Genomic DNA, 18,308 nt, shown 5'->3' on the forward strand with positions numbered 1-18,308 from the left:
TACCCTATTGAAAAGCTCGACAGGCCCAATCATTTTCGACCACTAGAGGGAGCTCTTCCGGCTCTCTCGACTCACGAATGGCTCTTCCCTCGACAACCTTTTATAATTCAGCCACGTTTAACGCTGTTTTGACATGTGATTTTTACGTGCACCACTCAACCTATTCAATATATTCTTTGAACTTCAGCATTCAAAAGCAAAAAAAAAAGAAGACATTTTCAAATATCCATAAAGACAATTCTTTTCATTGCATTCACAGACAACTGTAGCTCTGTGAACCCACCAAGTAGTTCAAGTCAAGTAAAGAGAGAATGAATGTGTGAATCCACCAGGAAGCTGGTGGTCAGGGAGCTGGTGGATGGACTGGAAATACTACCATTTGATGTCATACTGCTTGTGTTGTTGTTGGGTAAATGTTGTGTCCACATATCTTGGACAATTATAGACAGTTATTATGACTGAAGTGAACAAAAGACAGCCTATAACTCAAATAATTGATTGTCCTATGATAGTTTAGCATGAGATGGAACAGCAGAATGCAAAATCTTAACATGGCAGAAAATTGAAAAAACAAAACAAAAAAATACAAACAACAGGCATATGTTGTTTTTGGAGAGACAAAAAACACTATAATCAGCCTGAAAGTTACCCAATGACCGTCCTATGATAGTTTAGCATGAGACAGAGTAGTAGAATGCAAAATCTCAACATGTCTGAACATGTTTCAGAGACAAAAAAAATACAGAAAAACTTTAATTAGCCCAAAACTCGCTGAATTCGCTGTCCTGTGATAGTTTAGCATGAGACGGAGTGGTGGATCACAAAATCTCGACATGTTTGTGCTCGACTTTGTGCACGTGCGCTCGCATGACACTTGATCCATCGTGTCATCTGTCACTTTGCGGCACACAGATGACGACTTTATACGTTCGTTTGCCAGCGTCTGGTGTGCAGTGTGATTTGAACGTGATTTTGCTTCTTCCTCGGTGGGTGCAACAAGTAAATCAGCACCCTGCGGCCCGGCGCACTGACTCACACAGACAGAGGCAGCGGCTTCCAGACGCTCTCGTTTGTCATAGTCACTCCTCCCTGTGAGCAGCCAACGCGACGCCTCGGGAGCAGAGCGCGGGGACAGTTCGACCGGAAGAATTACTGCTGGGCTGCCACCGTTAAACCGCCGCGACCCATTGTGTTTGCTGCTCCTTAAGCTGAGGGATGGAATGAAAGCAGTCCCCGCGGCCACACTGAAATTTTCCCAGTCGTGGATTAAATGCTGTCGACACACAGGACAACAGACTAATTTTTTTTCCCATGGAGAGAGAATCAGTTTCAGGTTAGAGTTTCTGTTCAGCCAGGCTGGTGAGTGTTCAGGGTGGACGAGGTGGTGACTGACTGGCTGCTCAGGAGGGACTGATGGTGGCTACTGGCTCAGGTCACTATCAAAAGTGAACGGCAGAGTGTGCAAGAGTTTGCAGCATATGCTGTTGAAAACGTAGACTGCATTGACTTCAAGTAGCCCTTTCAAAACAAACAGCAAAGGGTTGAGAAGTTTGTGTGCAAATATATTACATATATCTGTAAAACCACGGCGCCCATTAGAGAGCAATGCATAATGCAAAAAACATGCAAAACATCTCAGGTCATCCAACTAAATGGAGAAATAAATAAATCTTGCACCTTGAGCAGACGCCATAAGACTGAATGTACAACACATTTCCTTGTGGGAGCCTCTCTGGTCATCAGAGATCAATCAGCTGTTTGACTCAGTCCAGTCCAGGCTCCATGCATAAATACATTAGCGTGAGTACGAGGAGAAGGAGCAGGGGTGAGCTGGAGTTCAGGGAGGCGGAAGAAGAAGAAGAGAATCAACTCAAACACGTCTTTTGTCTTTGTTGTTAAATGTGCCTGTTGGATTTGTGCATCGTACAGTATGTGCGTATGTGTGTGCACCCACAGCTGCTCCTCTCCTTTCTAATGAACGAGCGGTCAGAACATGAAATAGAGTCATAAAAGCTGTCAGCTTCCGGGCTCATCGTTATTCCAGCAGAGTCCGGCAGACATGTGTTCTGCTGCAGCAGGCCAATAATTGCTCCTCGTCTCGATTCCTCCTCCTCCTCCTCCTCCTCCTCCTCCTCTTATCTCCTCCCTTCTGCTCTCCTCTCTTCTCCACGTGACCAGTCATCTCGAAATATAAAGATCCTTTGCTGCTTCCAGACTCAATTTATTTCAGCGTTGGCAGTCCCGCCTCCCCACGGAGCCCAGCAGGACAAATGTTTGTCTTTAGTCATGGATATTTTTTTTTTTGTGAGTTTCCAGCAAACGGACGAGTGTCTTTTCCCTCACAATGAAAGGAGATTTCAAAAGACGTCTTTATTTCTTCTCATTTCACGCTCAAACGTGCGTTACACTGCTTTCCCCCGTCCTCGGGCTTTTGTTATTTTCATCAAAAGCAGATTGTGTTCATCGTGCGACATCCTTTTCTCCTGCCAGAGATAAATCCCAAGGTTTAAGCGTGCGACTCAAGCTCAAGGTCACAAGCCACTGCACCTAAAGCTCTGGCTGTTCCTGAAAAAAACAAAACCAACAGCAAAGTGGTTTGATTTCAGTATGTCGGGGTTTGAGCCTTCTGCCTAAAACCAGGAAGTCCTCCATCACCTCTCTGGCTGCAGTGCCAGATTACAGATTGCAGCTTTATTACACCGTCTGCTCGGTGCCACCATAGATATTTTGCAGGACTTGCTGCACTGCAACAGAGCTGATTCAATCCTGCTGGTACAAGACAACGAACAAACCCCCTCACTGGCTGCATCACCGTCTGAGACAACACCGTGCGCCTCAATATTTCACATTCCAATCTGCAAAAACAGGAGACTTGGCTCGGTCGGTGACAGGGGACCCTGTGATGGATCTGCTGCATTAACCGCTGTGTGTTCTGCCTTCCTGGAGCTGAATGAGTCGGGTTCCCGGAAGGAGTGAGAAGGTCACGCCGGACCGTCATCAATGAGGGTGACACATCCGCGGGCCGACGGTGGGAAGAAGCTGTCAGATTGCTGACTGACACTCCAGCTGGACCTCTTACAGCTGTCAGAGCTGTCACACAATACTACTGCATCATTTTTCTGTCCTGTATGACACAACTTAAATTATACTCCCTTTTGAACTGAGGCTTTTTTTCAATATTAACTAACCAAAATTTTTTAGCAGAACCAGAAATCATGCGGAGAAGAAACCATATATATGCTCAACCAACTATTTCCTTTCCTTTGCTCTTCCCACATTCCTTCCTCCCTTAACCAATGATTGGTCTCAACCTCCATTATTAAGCCGGATGAAAGACAGTTTCATACAGAATAACACATGAGAAGGGCCATTAGTGTACAGGCATCAGACCAGCGGAGGAAGGAGGATGTGGTTTAATGGATGTCTTTCCTGCTGGAGAGAGAAAAGAAAAAAAAGAAAGAAAAGGGTCCGTCTGCGTCTCCCCATGCCGCATTTAATATCTGATCGCCGGCGGTCAGCTTAGGAAGCTGAAGTATTGATCAGATTTTATATCAAACAGGAATTAAGTCATGCTGGGAAATAGCATTTTGCGGTGTGAGAGGTTTGGCGACTGGAGCTGCGCGGCTGGCATTTTGCCAGCAGATAAGTTTGTAATCTCGCCGTTAGTGCCATTTCGCATTTGTGGCGCAGGAAAAAATAAAACTGCTTTATAACATTCTGAATGGGCAAATAAGTTCCTTTTTTTGATATGTCTGAAAAAATGCAGGCTAATTGTGAAGCTGTCGGATGGACTGACTTGAGTTTTATTGCTAGTCATGGTCTCATTTTTCTCTGTTTTCCCTTCAAACACTGACTCTTGCAGATGCCAAACTGGAGTAGTTTCTCTTCCTTTCTTCTATTGTGTTACTGCTCCCTTTCTCTGCTCCTCCTCCTCAGTCCTGCTGGCAGATTGAAGGCCAGGCTGTGTGCTTATACACATATTTCCATTATAAAGCTCCAGGATTCAGCGCGGGGACCAAGGCCGATTTGTCGCATTTAAACCCAAGGCTCCCCTCTGGTTGCTGAGCACACACAAGTCAATACAATTGCCAGGCCAATGAAACGTCATTTCAACACACAATCATTGCTTCCCGGTGCAGACTTTCCAACAGAATGACTCGTCTTTTTAAGCTGCTGTGAAATACTGGGCTGTATTTCTGATTTCAGACTACAGACTACAAACTACAGCTTGGGGCCCAAGTGTCAAAATGTGGCTCTTACCTCTGTGCGTGGCGTAGAGAGCGGCGAAGGTGACCACAAAGAAGGTGGTGGAGTATTTGCCAGCATTGACCAGGTGGGGGAAGGCCCTCTTGGTGTCTCGGTAACGCCTCAGGCACTGGATGAAGCGGAACCAGGCGGGCAGACACTGGATGATGGCGCGCAGGCCGTACGAGTAGCTGTGACACAGCGCGACATGTTCTGCAAAAGACGCAAAGACACTTTGGAACCTCTTTCTCTCCTTTACTTGATTTCCTCTGACGGTTTTCATCCAAACTGCCCCCGTCGTCGCACCCCAACTTTGCGTGGAGAGGCTCATTATAGGAGTCGCCTGGTGACAGCTTCCATTTCATTAGCTGCATGATAATTGGCTGCTTGAAGACTGAGGTGTTTCTGTTAGTTGTGTGGACAGACAGCAATTAAATCCTTGTTTTGTTTTTTGAAGATGTCTCCTGATAGCAACCTTTGGCAAACTTCCAAAGCATTAACAATAAAAAGATCTGGTGCTTGATTTAAAGACAGCAGGTGGAGAATAAACATGTTGAAGAAAGATGTTAAAATGTGTCTACATTTGGGTCTATTTAGTCATCATCAAACGTGTGTAATGCTCAATTCGTTTACAGATTTTTTATTATGCAGCCTTTTGAAAACATATATAGTGCAGATGGCAAAAATCTTTGTTCCAGTGAAAAAAAAAAGTGATCATTGTCTCAGGATGGTTATGTTACATGCATAAATAGTCCTGTTCCCAGTCCATTTGTATATTCAGGGTACCTACTTGCAATTTATTACATTTTTGCATGTTAATTTGTCTTCAGAATGCAGAGAAGGTTTGTACATGTGATGATAATCTAACGTGTCACCTTTGGGCAACAGGCCCTTGCTGTTGCTCCACTGGAGCTCAAAGACGTAGAAGCAGATCAGATACTCCAGGTCCATCAGAACGACCACCAGGGAGTTGAGCTGGTCGGCCAGCCAAAAGTCTGCAAACTCTACCCGGTGAAACGGCGCAGTGAACACGCGAAACTACAAACAGGGGAGAGTCAGAGGACAAGAGAGGGCATGAGGGGGAAAAAAGAGAGACGCATTTATCAAAGAAATGCGCTGTGCATTTGGAAAAGCTTCTTGTAAATTGACCGCCGATGGCTCAGGGAAGTCGGAATGCGTCTGCTGTCCTCGCCAGGGCTGAAACCAGGCCACATTAATTAGCGTTGCAATTGTGAGAGCACTTCAGAGGAGAAGTGCAAAGCCTATTTAAAGGCTATTAGAGATTCATAGGACACGCACACACGTACACACGAACGCGCAGGGGATTGTCCCTGCGTGCCACCTTATCGCCGCGCAACAGGACACCGTGTCGAGTCACACTCTGTGTATGCGCGCAATGTGTTTGTTTATTTGCGTGACTCCGATCACCGACAAACCCTCCCCCCAGCCCAGCACCCCCGCACCGTGAAACAACCTTCTTGGAGTGTTTTGCGGCGCGCCTCGGCTTCTAGGGGCAGTTATTCAGCATCTGACTTTTGGCAGGAGCCGTTATTGACTGCGCTCTGTAAAATGATACAAGTCTGCGCCACTCTTTTCTATTTAACCCTCCTAAATCTCCCCCCCCCTCCTAAAGCCACCCCCAGGCAACATCTGACATTCAGGAGCCACTTCATGCCTCCATTTATACTTGCTTTCAACATACAGCGGAATCACTCCATACGTGGAGAATGTCAGAGTATTGATTTTTTTTTTTTTTTTGCATGTATGGGCTCATTACACATTTCCCTTCACCTGTCAATCAGGCTGTGTATTGATCGGCAGGCCATTTGACTCATATCCCGCCTGCCGGTGAGCACGTCCTGGGGACGAGCGTGCCGCAGACACCAGGCCGGCTTTTTCATTTCTTGGGCAAACAAGCGGTAATCCAGGTGCCGCCCCCGCACTTTGCCCCACAACTCCATCTCTGACCTCACGCCGTCTTTTATCGCAAAACAGGAAATTAGCGCCGCAATCATTTTTTCAAGTGTGACATCATTAAAACTGACTGACTTGACTGGTCCTGTGAGGAGCTCGTGTTGTGGCGGTCGCTCAAAACCAATCAACGCATGCTGTTATTGGAGGAGGGACAGAGGACTGCGGGGAGCCGGGCCAAAGAAAAGAAAAACGAGGAGGTAGGGAGGGAGAGAAGTGGAGGTCGGGGGGGCGTTGCAGAAAGGAGGAGGCGGAGGAAGGACGGAGGAGCTGAGGGCATCAGCATACTGATAGATCTATGTCTGTAATGATTGCACAGTCACAACCTCCCCCTCCCCTGGGACCAGGCTGCATTCTATTATCCCTGAACCCTCTGCAGTGTCTCCATGCATGCACACATACACACACACACGTGGTGTGGCCTGTTAGGGGGTTTGGACAAAGAACACAGAAACATAGCATCATTGTGAACATGAGACTTGAGATAGATAGGCAAATTATCACAAGACATGGGGAACCAGTCACCGTGCACACACAGATGGCTACATTGCAACATTGTTAATATAAATGCTTGCATTATAAATTAAAAGTGTGCAACTGCAGCCTTGTAAAGACGAAGGTGTGAGCAGCAACAACAGGCGAACGGACTGACCAACAGCTTGAGGAGCCAGAAACGGGATTTGTAGTAGCAGGTCTTGAAGGGGTTGATGAGGAAGAGCACCATGAAGCCGTAGAGGATGAGCGGGTTGATCTGCATGGGGAGGTGGGTGTACTCCGAGTACAGGCAGGAGAGGATGCTGAGGCACCACAGCACGCCCAGGAAACCGGCAATCTGCAGCATACACACACACACGCAGGGAGAAATGATATTAAGGAACAATTACGAGAGCAATATTGTTTTTACACCTCAGGATCAACACAGTAGTGTGAAGAACTAAGCTGTGTTGCAACCTGATTCTACAGATTCCTGAATCCATCTGTTAAACAGCCTTCAAAAAGTGGTTGGGAAGTCGAGGTAAAGCTCGAAAGGTGATTGGACGAACCATTGTTCAGAAATGTTGCTGCCAGTTCCACTACAGATTCAGGCTTTTTTATTTAAGATTTATTGTTTTTAAATTCTATCATTATTTTTGCAAAAATTAGCATTGATTCCGCTATATATAAATATAAAAAAAAAGGTTTTCTTATTTTCTTATGTGAATGTGTTGAACTGAATTATCCTGGTTACAACTCACAACATCAAGAACATATTTTTTTCGTACAACCCCCCCAGAAATTGCACATTTTTCTATGGCTCACGACTCTCATTCGCTGACCTCAAACAGATGCTGGTGAGAGAGGTTGTTCCGCGGATTGATCTCAAAGATAAGCACGTGGTTGACTCCGGCCTGCCTCCATCCGTAGGTGTTGATGCCCAGCAGGAAGATGAACTGGATCAACAGGAAACCGCCGCGGTAGATCCGCACCAGCGGCCAAATGTTCTCCAGGCGGAAAAACACAGCGCCTGATGAACAGGAGTGGATATTCTGATAAGAACTAGACAGTGGAAGCCGAGGGATAAACATCTGCCCGAGCCTAACAGCTATTTCGTCGTGACACATAACAAATCGTGCAGGCGCTCAAACAGGATATGAAATATGTATGAGGGCCGGCTATTTACGCGACTCACCAGCGAGTATGAAGGAGATGGCGAGGATGATAAAGAAGCCACAGTAGAGACCGACACGGAAAGTTGTCCAGGCAAGAGCGGGCTGAATCAGGCAGAGCGGAATACACAAACAAAACATGAATAATCCTCAACAGATCCATTAATAACTCCCGCCATTAAACGCATTCATTCAAACCTTCACCGACGCTGCCTAATAATTTAATATCACCTCTTAATGCTTCTATCTGCCTAAACATATTTACTAGAGAAATGCCTGCAGGGAGGGTGGGGGGGGGGGAGAGATCAATAGCCCCATATCATAAGTCAAATGTGACGTGACAGTAATTAATGCACTAATAATGGCAGATATAGTGGCGGGCGGAGGGCTAAAGTGGCACTAGCCTGTATTGTTTCTTAAGGATATTGTGTGTCCTCAGCAGTGGGAAAGGCACTTAGGAGATCGATACAGGAGGCTCTTATGCTGCCTCCCTCCCATCTTCCTTCCTCTCCCTCACTTTCCTCTGCACTTCCAACACACCGCTCACCTTTTGCTTTCAATCTCAGTCGACCAGAAAAAAAAACAGGCGCGCAGCACCATGACATTTTAAAGAGGTGGATTAGAAAAAAGGAGGCAATTAATGGAGGTAAATACACAGAATGCCCCTTTTAAGCATTTTTAAGCTTTTTTTTTTAAATAAATAAAATGAAAATAAAAAAATACATGAAAATAAAAAAATACATAATAATAAAAAATTATAAAAGAAAAGAAAAGAAAAGAAATGAAAAATGTGGAATAACCAGCAGGAGGTCTGACCTGAGCTGCACCCAGTGGAGGAACTCTCAACCTCTTCATGGCCCTCTGGCGATCTCCTCCCTCCAGCTCATTGGTGACCAGGGTCTACATGCACACAAACAACATTATTCATTGCAGGCGCGTCTGCTTCTGCTAATCGCTCCAACTCGTTAGGTGTGCGTGTTTGTGAATGTCCGAGTGGGCACCTCTGTCTCCGAGATGATCTGCGTGATCTTCTTGCAGGTGTAGAAGGGAGCCACCTCCACGTGACCGACGCGCCAGTCGGCGCCGCGGGAAGTGTCCAGGATCTTATCATGCTTCTTCAGGATTTTACGGAAACCGGTGAAGTTCAGGTTCTGCCGGCAGTGACAAAGGGGAGGAGAACAGTGAGAAACCTCCCAGGGAGGAGCGTGTTGCCGCGGGGTTGTGGTGCCCGTGTGGTGCAGAGACCTGGTAGTTCTGCAGCAGGATGAGGCTGAGGTAGAACTCGCTAAAGGCTAGCTTCAGGTCCTTGATGTTGTGGTGCTTGCAGCGCTCTTCCTGCGACAGGTGGAACATGGTCTTGCGCTTGCGCAGGCCGGGCGGGGCGTTGCTCTCCCGCTGGGCGTCCAGTGACGACTGGAGCTCATTCTGCAGCGTGGCAGAGCGCCTCTGAGCCTCAGCGAGCTTTTCTGTGGACGGAAAGATGGGAAGCATATATAAAATCAAGTTTTGGGTCTTGCTGCCAGTGTGGTTGAGATTACTCCATAAAAGTAATAACGACTGATTACTCCTCAAAAAAGCAATCTAATTACTTCTTTAACTACTTTGTTTCATAAGTAATCAATTACTAATTGCTGCCGCCAAGTTTTGGCATTATCATGCAGCTGACGGTTGTTGTCGCATATCACTGACGTTGCATGCACGGCTGCATCATCAATCTGTGACGTTGTTTTTGGTTGTTTTTGGGACATTTTGTGGACATTTTAATCTTGCAAAATATTTCGGAAAAGTAATGCAATAGTTACTTGATAAAGTAATTATGACATAATTACCAGTTTTGCCATAGTAATATGTTGCATTACTCTGTTACTCAAAAAGTAGTTTAATTACAGTAGTGCATTACTTAGTAATGGATTACTCGCCAACACTGGTTGCTGCCGAGACTGATATTTCGTGTCAAAACAAATCCCAAAAGCTGTTGTATTTTATTTATTTATTTATTTGTTTTTGTTTCAACTGAGCACAATTTTCAAATTTGTCTGCCAGTTTTTTTGACATGAGTGATCTTGGTGGGTGAATGATGCTGCTGCTCTCCGGCTCCCTGATCCGGGACAAGCGTGGAGACTATTAGTCTGTGCTCACATGTGAATGCTGCAGTGAAAGGAGCCATTATCTGGGTCAGAGATAGGTTAATACAGAGCGAGAGCAGGGAAAAGGCACACGCCTACATTTCATTAACCTCTGCTGCACCGCTACCTATTTTCTGGAATAACAATAAAAAAAATACAAAATGACCAGTGGAAACCTTCACTTATATAAACCTTCCTATTGGTTCAAGCGTTCAGGAATAACTTAATTCCAATCAGTCTAACCATATTGCAGACTTGGCCGCTTGCCCAGCTCGTTTCATTGGCCCATCAATCTCCGAACACCAATAAAGCATGCAGTGTCACAAACTGAGACCAGTATTATTTTCAACTAAAATCAAATCTGTCATTTTAACACAGGCGACATGAGCAGGTGGCGACTCAGGGCCAAAGGAGTCTCGTCAGGCTGTCACTGTCGCTGCTGAGCTGCTTCTGCCCGACCAACATTGACATGTTTCTCAGAACTGCTGTGAAATATCACAGTGCCTCATTCTGTCAGCAATGCCTTAAACGTTCTTACAAGTGACATTAACGCAAGATGAGTGCTTTTAAAGACAGCGAGTAATAGGATGGGTTTGATTCGATTAGGATTCTGCCAATTCTCCAACCTGAGGATGGAAATAAAAAGACGGCCTTCTGGAAAAATGTCTTTAACCCCTGAAGATGAAAGTGTTTTCCATCCATCTGAGCACATCCGTGTGTGTGTGTCCGGGTGTGGGGGGGGTCAAGACCCCTTTCAGAGGAAGATACAGAGTGAAAGAGCATCGAGGAAAGTGTCCTCTATAAAGCCAGGACTGGACTTATCTCCTCTCTGCCTCTGCTTGTCAGATGGTTTCTAAAATTTGAGCAACAAGCTTGGAAGTAAAAACAGGTCATATGATGTTTCCTTTCAGTTGTGTTTCTCACAAATAAAAGCAGTCATTATAAACAATAGGTAATGAGCCAGAATCATAGCAAATCAGTTAACAGGACATCACTGGGTCGCACATTGCAAAGTTTCTGGATGGCATCAATCAAGGCGCACGGTCATGTTTGAGGGGAGCAAACAGAAAGCGGCTGAAGTTTCTTCAGCTGACCTCCATCTAACGACGAGCGCTGCCATGATTTATATCCTGTGTGTAATCAGCTCGAAGCATCCATTCGCCAGTTACGACCCATCATCATGGAATGGAACAATCCTGCCATTCAACCTTGGCCCTCAAATGACCTGTAGTTTCGTGCACGGCCTGTAGAGGGAGCAACTCCAACCTCTGGGTGTCTTTCAGCCCCTCTCAGAGCTCAAGTATGAAACTAGAAAACAACAGTGTGCCATAGCCATAGCTTCTGCCTGTACTGTGTTGCACAGCACACAGTCACAACTATTTCCTGAAATATACACAAAGCTAAAGTGCTGGCGAAAGGAATGGTGGCTATTCTAAAAAAAAGTGATAGGGCACAAGACTCAATAGATAAACTGGTGTTAAAAACGAACACCCCAAACTGTCTTTACATCTTAATTTAATGGTGTTAAATTATTGACTGTGAATTAATTAAAGATTAGCGATCAATCAGGCAGAGAGAATCATTACAAATTACTGCTGGAATTCAATTTACGTGATATTGCTTCAGATCATTTGGCAACAAGTCGTTAGTTCATGATGTCTGCTGGTGGTAATTATTGCACGCAGTCTGAAACGGCCTTATATTTTACTCTGTCTTCATATTCTCGAGGTCCGGCCACGTAAAGAGAGAAACGGCTGCGTACCTGAATAGAATGTGTTGATTTTCAGGAGCTCCTTCTCACAGGTCTGGAAGAACCTCTCTTCAAACTTGGCATAGTACCTCTTCACCGTGTCCTCGTCTGTGACTGGAGGGAGGAAAAGAGCAGTGGTGGAGTGAATATTAGAAGTTCCTCAGTGGAGACCGATGCCCATAACATATGACCTCAGGTAATCTTTCTAATACACTTTGACAATAAGCTATGGCAATGCATTTATTGGTACTGAAAAATGAAACCATAAAATAATTAAGGAGGAAAGTAAGAAAAATATAAAAAAAATTATAAAACGGTGACAAAAACCTGGGTAGGATACAATGAAAACCATCAGCAAACCTCAGTGTAACCAAGTCGGTGAGTTTGTGTGAGCCTGCTCATCTTGGTATGTTCCTGTACGTTGCTCTGTCCAGACCCGAGCTGGCATCCATTCAGTCTTAGAATTAGATCAACAACTTCCTCTCTGTCTCCGGTCAGTCTGACGAAACTCTAAACATCTTTCATTTTATCGTCGCAGCGGTGACGCGTCAGCCAGTTACGGAGAACCACACGCCATGGTGAGATATTCAACAAGCTCACAACAAGTTGAACAACTTATTGCACATCAGTGGTTTCATGGATTTTCAGCTTTGCGCCAACATGAGGACAACAGGGCGGCTGCATCTAACAGACTGGACTCATGAGAATGACACTCCTCATAAAGGACTGCGGTGTAGCAAGCAAACACAGTGAGGTACATGTCAGATGCACAAGTCATAACACTGTGTAAATATGTGCCGTTACATGCAGTGAGCCCTGGATTGGCGTTCTGCGCAGTAATAAGAGAGCCATGCCCCAGGCTGCAGTCCGTCAATATCGCCGCACAATCACACAAAACCTACACATGACGCACGGTTGGATGAGATCGTGATGAAAACATGAGGGAGAAAACATGTTGCGCGGCAGTGCAACAACTTTACACAGGGAAAAATAAATGAGAAACTGCCTCCGCGAGACGCAATTTACAGTAATTAATTCAGAGTTCACTGAGCCGCCCGCTGCTAATTAAAACACTGGAACGCCGACAGTTCTGCAAGTCAGGGAAAGGAGAAGTTGTTACTGCATGTGAGACAAATTAACTAAAAGTTTGGTGGATTTGAAGTGTTGCTCAGCGTAGTCAGCGAAAAAAAGCACTACCATGATTACTAGTAGAGAACAGTAAGGGACGAGAGAGGCAAAGAGGAGAGCAGATGGTCGGCAATCTGCCTCACACCTTGGAATAATTAAACAGTCCAGCTGCAGTCACAACCCCTTTTTAGAGATGGATGGATGGATGGAGGGAGGGATGGATGGATGGATGGATGATGAGTGAATGGTGGGATGGATGGATGGATGGATGAGTGAAATGAGGGATGGATGGATGTCAGATGGATGGATGTCAGATGGATGAGTAAACTGAAGAATGGATGATAGATTGATGAGGAATGGATGGATGATGGAGGGATGGATGGACAGGTGGATGGGCGAGAGAATGGAGGCTTGGATGGGTGGATGGATGGATGGATGGTCAACCAGCTGACCGACGCTCAGCTGTTGAGCAGGTCGCGCCGCAACAGAATCATTAGTATTCCGACAAGCTCCTTCAGTCGGAGCAGGAAATGGGGCTGCGCTGTAATTCAAAATAAGAGGTTAGACGGCTAATGAGCACTTAGTGGGGAGGAGAAGTGAGGGACAGAGATGCTGAGCGGTTGGGAAACAAGAAGGCAGCAGTAAACTGCCAATAAAGGCCAATAATGTAGGCAACACATTTTAAACCTCCAACTATCTAAGTTGACAACATTTTACGCTTAATGTGACCAACTTAAATGGATCAACTAGATGGAAAAAGATAAAAATATTATAATAATCAAAATAATATTTTTTAAAAGACAAAAAGTCCCTAAAATTAAACAATGCCGTGATGACCATGCAGTGAACATATTTGCAAGAATAAATATGCATTCAGCCTGTTAATGTATTGCTTTATTCTCTCCTGCTTGCTGACTAAACCTGAGTGTGTTGGCGGCTCAACGTGCACACCAGAGGATGAGAGAACTCTGCAGGTGTAGCCGGGGTTGTAAATTCACTCCCCCGCCTGACCTTGTGCCTGAACACTGGGGGTGCGAGCGTGTTTTTCTGCGCAGGCGCACTTTTTTGATGTGCACACATTTGCCGCATTTGACATGTCACGTCGGCGAAGAACAAAAGCCGATGGTCTCGACCGCCTCGTCCCGACGGCTACGCTCCACCGTTCGCTCACACCTTCCGTCAACTTTCATCGCGAATCACCTTCACCGACAAGATCCTACATGCCATAATCGCATTGTCTCAGCTCTGTCTCTTGCTCCTCCCATGGAACGAGCTGGCGCGCGATCCAATGAACGTCAATTACAACCACCACCCTGCGTTGATGCACAAACTCGGCTTCTCGCTGCGCGGTTGATATAATCTGTGGTGTCGTCATTATGCTAATCTGACAGCTTCTGTTTCAGCCACGCAGTGTGATTTCTCATTATCACTGGTGTAGGTGGATGGAGATCATGGAGATTGTGGAGGTGGCACTTTATAGAGGCTGACTGTGTTCACCAAAAAAGGCCTTCTGAAGCTAGCACTCAATGCTCGGAGAGCGTAAAACAGAGCAGAACATGAGAACGAGAACTTCTTTCTCTCTTTGTGTGTCACACTAGAAACAAGAAGAAACATTGTTACCTTCTTAAGAGCTCATCATTGTAGGTGTGTGTCTTTTTAAAAGACTGAGGGACAGTACTTATTTATTTATTTTGCATGGAGAGGTCTAAATGGCCCAGTGTGTAGTAACTTAGATACATAAAAAAACTGTTTGAAATTTCAAAATTTGTTTCACCTACGCTAGGTGACAAACTAACTGTAGTGTATACAGAACTTTTATGTAGTTGGGTTTGTTAAATATGGATCTGAAAAAGAGAAATTTCAACACACATGACTAACAGCTGGTATATTAATGAATAATGATCAAGCATAATCCAACACTAAATACAGGAAGTTCTTCAGGCCTTGGGGATAATTCATGCCTAGATGACGACAAGTCCTCATTTAAGCACTAAAAACAGACACACAACAAAACTAAAGAGCACAACATTTCCTCAGGAGCATTAAATATAAATAATACACAGCTGGCTGGTATTCGTACATCATTAATGAAGCAACGATTGATTAATTCCATCAACCGTCGTCTCCTCTCTCTCAGCTCCGAATCCTCCGAACAAGACATGCTCGAACCACAACAGCCGCCCAACAAAGGGCACGGAGAGCTTCTGTGTTCCTGATAATGAGACATATCTGGGGTTGCAACATACCATGTGGACAGCAGATCCAGTGTGGTGGAGCTTGTTTGTTTGTTGGATTTTCCCCCCCCCAGACAAAGGATTGTGCTGGTAGCAAGAAAAACAGCTCTTGACCTCCAGTATTCCCAGGACGGCAGCCTCCCTCTCTCAGCTAACCCCGTCTTCAGTAGATTGTATAAATAAATGATGAGGCAGCTTCCCCCTGAACCCTACTTCTCTAACCCCCACCAAACCCTTCGCATACACACACATACATACCCCACCCCCAACTTCTTATACTCCTATACAGCCATACTATGACAAGACCCCATAAAAACAGCCCATAAATCCTTCATCGAGGACCTGAAGAGACTCCCCACACTGTTGCTGAGGGGTTTCTTTTTTATTATTTTTGCTCTCTTCTTTAAGTGTTAAGTTCACCTGTGTGAGGCTAAAAATCCCCTGCCGTCGAGTCGTCAGAGGCACACAAGGGTAAATAAAAAGGAAACAAAGAAGTCGCGGAGAGGGAGTTTAGCTATTATCTGCCATGACGGCGAAGGGCAGAGTGGCCATCTATTAACGCTTCCTCCTCGGACAGCGGAGAGGCACAAACAAATTGTGTATCCGGATTTTCAAGGTCCGTTTATCTGGTTTAATGACATCGCACTATAAACTACGTCTCCGTCGCATTACTGTCGGGGGAGCCGGAGAGGACATTACATTATGATTGTTGCTGTATTAGCTCCAGTTATCATCCCCCACCCGCCAACCCCCAGACGTGCACTCAGGTGTAAATCACACGCGGTGAAAGGACAAGCGGGGCTATAAAAGAAAATAGGATTGAATTAAGTGTGAGCTAATATTATAACAGAGACCAAAAAGTGGGAGCACTAAAACAAATGAAACATCCTCCAGCGTCAGTGTCTTTTTCTCTTTTTTCTTTTTTAGTGTCAGCCTTTAAGGAGGAAAACACAACACTAAAACCAGCCAAACACACCCCCATCGTCTTGTTTTTTTTCCCCTTCCACCTATTCCCATTCGACCCTGGAGCCACAATTAATTCCACCAATCATCTCTCTCATTGAGGCCAGGGGAGCATTAAGAATGCACACTCACTGGGCTAGACTGCCAGCCGGGGGAGGACCGGAGGCAGGGAGAGGAACTACCCCAGCTCTGCATCCATTGTGCACTATTTATGATGCCAGACTGCAAGCTAAGCAGCTCCCTAAAAATACACCCCACTCACTGGTAGAAAGCAATCGAGACGGGATTCAATCCTGCGAGGTGCCAATGCGTCTGTCTGCGTGCGTGCGTGCGTGCAACAGGGATGTGACATATAACACATCAGCAGCAGCCAAGTCGGGAGGGGACCAAAGTAAAAAGGGCCAGATGGGGTGTGAGATGGCGCGGGGGGACCGAAAATGGCACGAGTGGGACAAAAGGACAGACATAAAGGGGGAAAAGGAAGAGGAGAGGCGGTAAAGACACCAGCAGGAGAAAAATCAGATATATTTATGAAATAAAACCCCTCAAGACACGACTGTGGGACAAACCAAATGGAAATTTAGAATGAACAGGTCACAACGTCAAATAGCGAAACAATCAGGCAATACAATGTCAGATGTGTCTGTGTTTAGTTTAAATAGAATAAACAGTAAAAGAAAATCAGTTTACTTAATTTAAGTGGAAAACAGTAATGGCGGACATGTGACTAATCACATCTAATGGTAAAGTCTGGAACTGGAATTCAACACAATGACTTTGCTTAGGTTGTTTTGCATGTTTCACTGCTAATTTATCTGAAAACTACTAACACTGAAGTAAAACAGTTTAAAGGTAAACAGTTTGTGTCTATATCCATTTTGTGAATGGCTGGTTGGTGTATCTGTTTTTCACTCTGTCCTGTCTGCCACCCTGGCTCACTATGCTCCTTTCTCTCTTTCTCTGTCTCTCCTCTATTTTTGTATTTCACTCCAACTACTCATAGGCAGATGATGGCCCTCTGGAGTCTGGTTCTGCCCTAGGTTTCTTCCAACAGGGGAGTTTTTCCCAGCCATTGTCGCATCTTGCTTGCTCCGGGGGCCCGGTTGGTTCTCTCTGATTGTATAAAGCGCTTTGAGACGCCTTTGGTTGTGATTTAGCGCTGTACAAATAAAAGTTTGTTATTATTATTATTATTAGAAGAATTCTTTCAGCGTTTATCATAGTTTGTTGTGTGCAAACAACGAACCGTCACTATCCTAGTGGACCCGTTGGATCAGTACACAGCAGAATATGGATTTTATATGGAAGCCAGTTAACTTTGTTACTTCTTTTATTTATAGTTTTGTTTGAGAGCTTCAGGATTATTATGGAAGAGACAAATGACTGAGGATGATGATAAGAACAAATGGGCTCCAAGCCATTACCAGAGTCCCTGAACAGGACGCTGATGGAAGCAGGCTAACAGGCGAAGTTACTCAGGTCCTTAAAGCAACATGAAATAGGTCACATTTTTTAAACAGCCTAAATGTTTCCATCCATAAACTTTTTATGTTTCTCTTGGCTTTGTTCATCTTTTTCTTTTACATCATGTCCTGACTATCCCATGTGTTCACACAATCTGACTGTATCACACACACACACACACACACACACACACACACACACACACACACACACACACACACACACACACACACACACACACACACACACACACACACACACACACACACACACACACACGAGGAGAGCAACTAAATGAGCTTGATCAAAAGCACAGTGGAGCTTGAATGGGAATTACGGAGATATAGGAAGGAGTTACAAGCAGTGGAAATGAGGAGAACTGGCCTGCAAATTCTTCCAATCGGACAAACAGGAAGTCCACAGAAACTATTGACTACAGGGGCTGATGGGAAAGTTAATTAGGACTGCTCTTTATTCTTCAGAGGGCACTTTCCTCCCCCCCTACACTCCCCCACAACCCCTTCTTCCCAGACGTTTCTTCTTCTCCTGTTAAGCTGCTGCTGTGAAGTGTTATCGCCGGCAGTCAGAGCAGGGGTTGGAATACTGGGCCCCGATATCTCTTTCCTGGAGCCGCACCGGGCCTTGAAGATCAGAAAAGTTTGTTCCAGAGTCCCACCGACTTCCTGCGTCTGTCTACAGGTAGACGGCGACGGGAGGAAAAGGCACAGCGATAACGGCGTGAATTAAAAGTCGCCTGATTCATCTCATCGGGCGAGGCATC

The 18,308-nt window shown here is 45.3% G+C and overlaps 1 protein-coding gene across 1 annotated transcript in view; it reads right to left on the reverse strand.

The window, feature by feature from the left end:
• Positions 1-18,308, reverse strand: part of xpr1a (xenotropic and polytropic retrovirus receptor 1a) — a 51,905-nt gene that overhangs the window by 2,517 nt on the left and 31,080 nt on the right. The window contains exons 3-11 of the mRNA XM_076022882.1: positions 11,751-11,852; positions 9,108-9,328; positions 8,864-9,013; positions 8,679-8,762; positions 7,886-7,967; positions 7,533-7,720; positions 6,869-7,048; positions 5,121-5,283; positions 4,261-4,458 (exon numbers count right to left, since the gene is read on the reverse strand). Coding sequence (XP_075878997.1) covers positions 4,261-4,458; positions 5,121-5,283; positions 6,869-7,048; positions 7,533-7,720; positions 7,886-7,967; positions 8,679-8,762; positions 8,864-9,013; positions 9,108-9,328; positions 11,751-11,852 — 1,368 coding nt within the window. The remainder of the gene's footprint in view (positions 1-4,260; positions 4,459-5,120; positions 5,284-6,868; positions 7,049-7,532; positions 7,721-7,885; positions 7,968-8,678; positions 8,763-8,863; positions 9,014-9,107; positions 9,329-11,750; positions 11,853-18,308) is intronic.

The sequence above is a fragment of the Nelusetta ayraudi genome, unplaced genomic scaffold, assembly GCF_046127955.1.
Source record: "Nelusetta ayraudi isolate G7.1 ecotype Tasmania unplaced genomic scaffold, CSIRO-AGI_Nayr_v1 ptg000013l, whole genome shotgun sequence".
Taxonomy (NCBI): domain Eukaryota; kingdom Metazoa; phylum Chordata; class Actinopteri; order Tetraodontiformes; family Monacanthidae; genus Nelusetta; species Nelusetta ayraudi.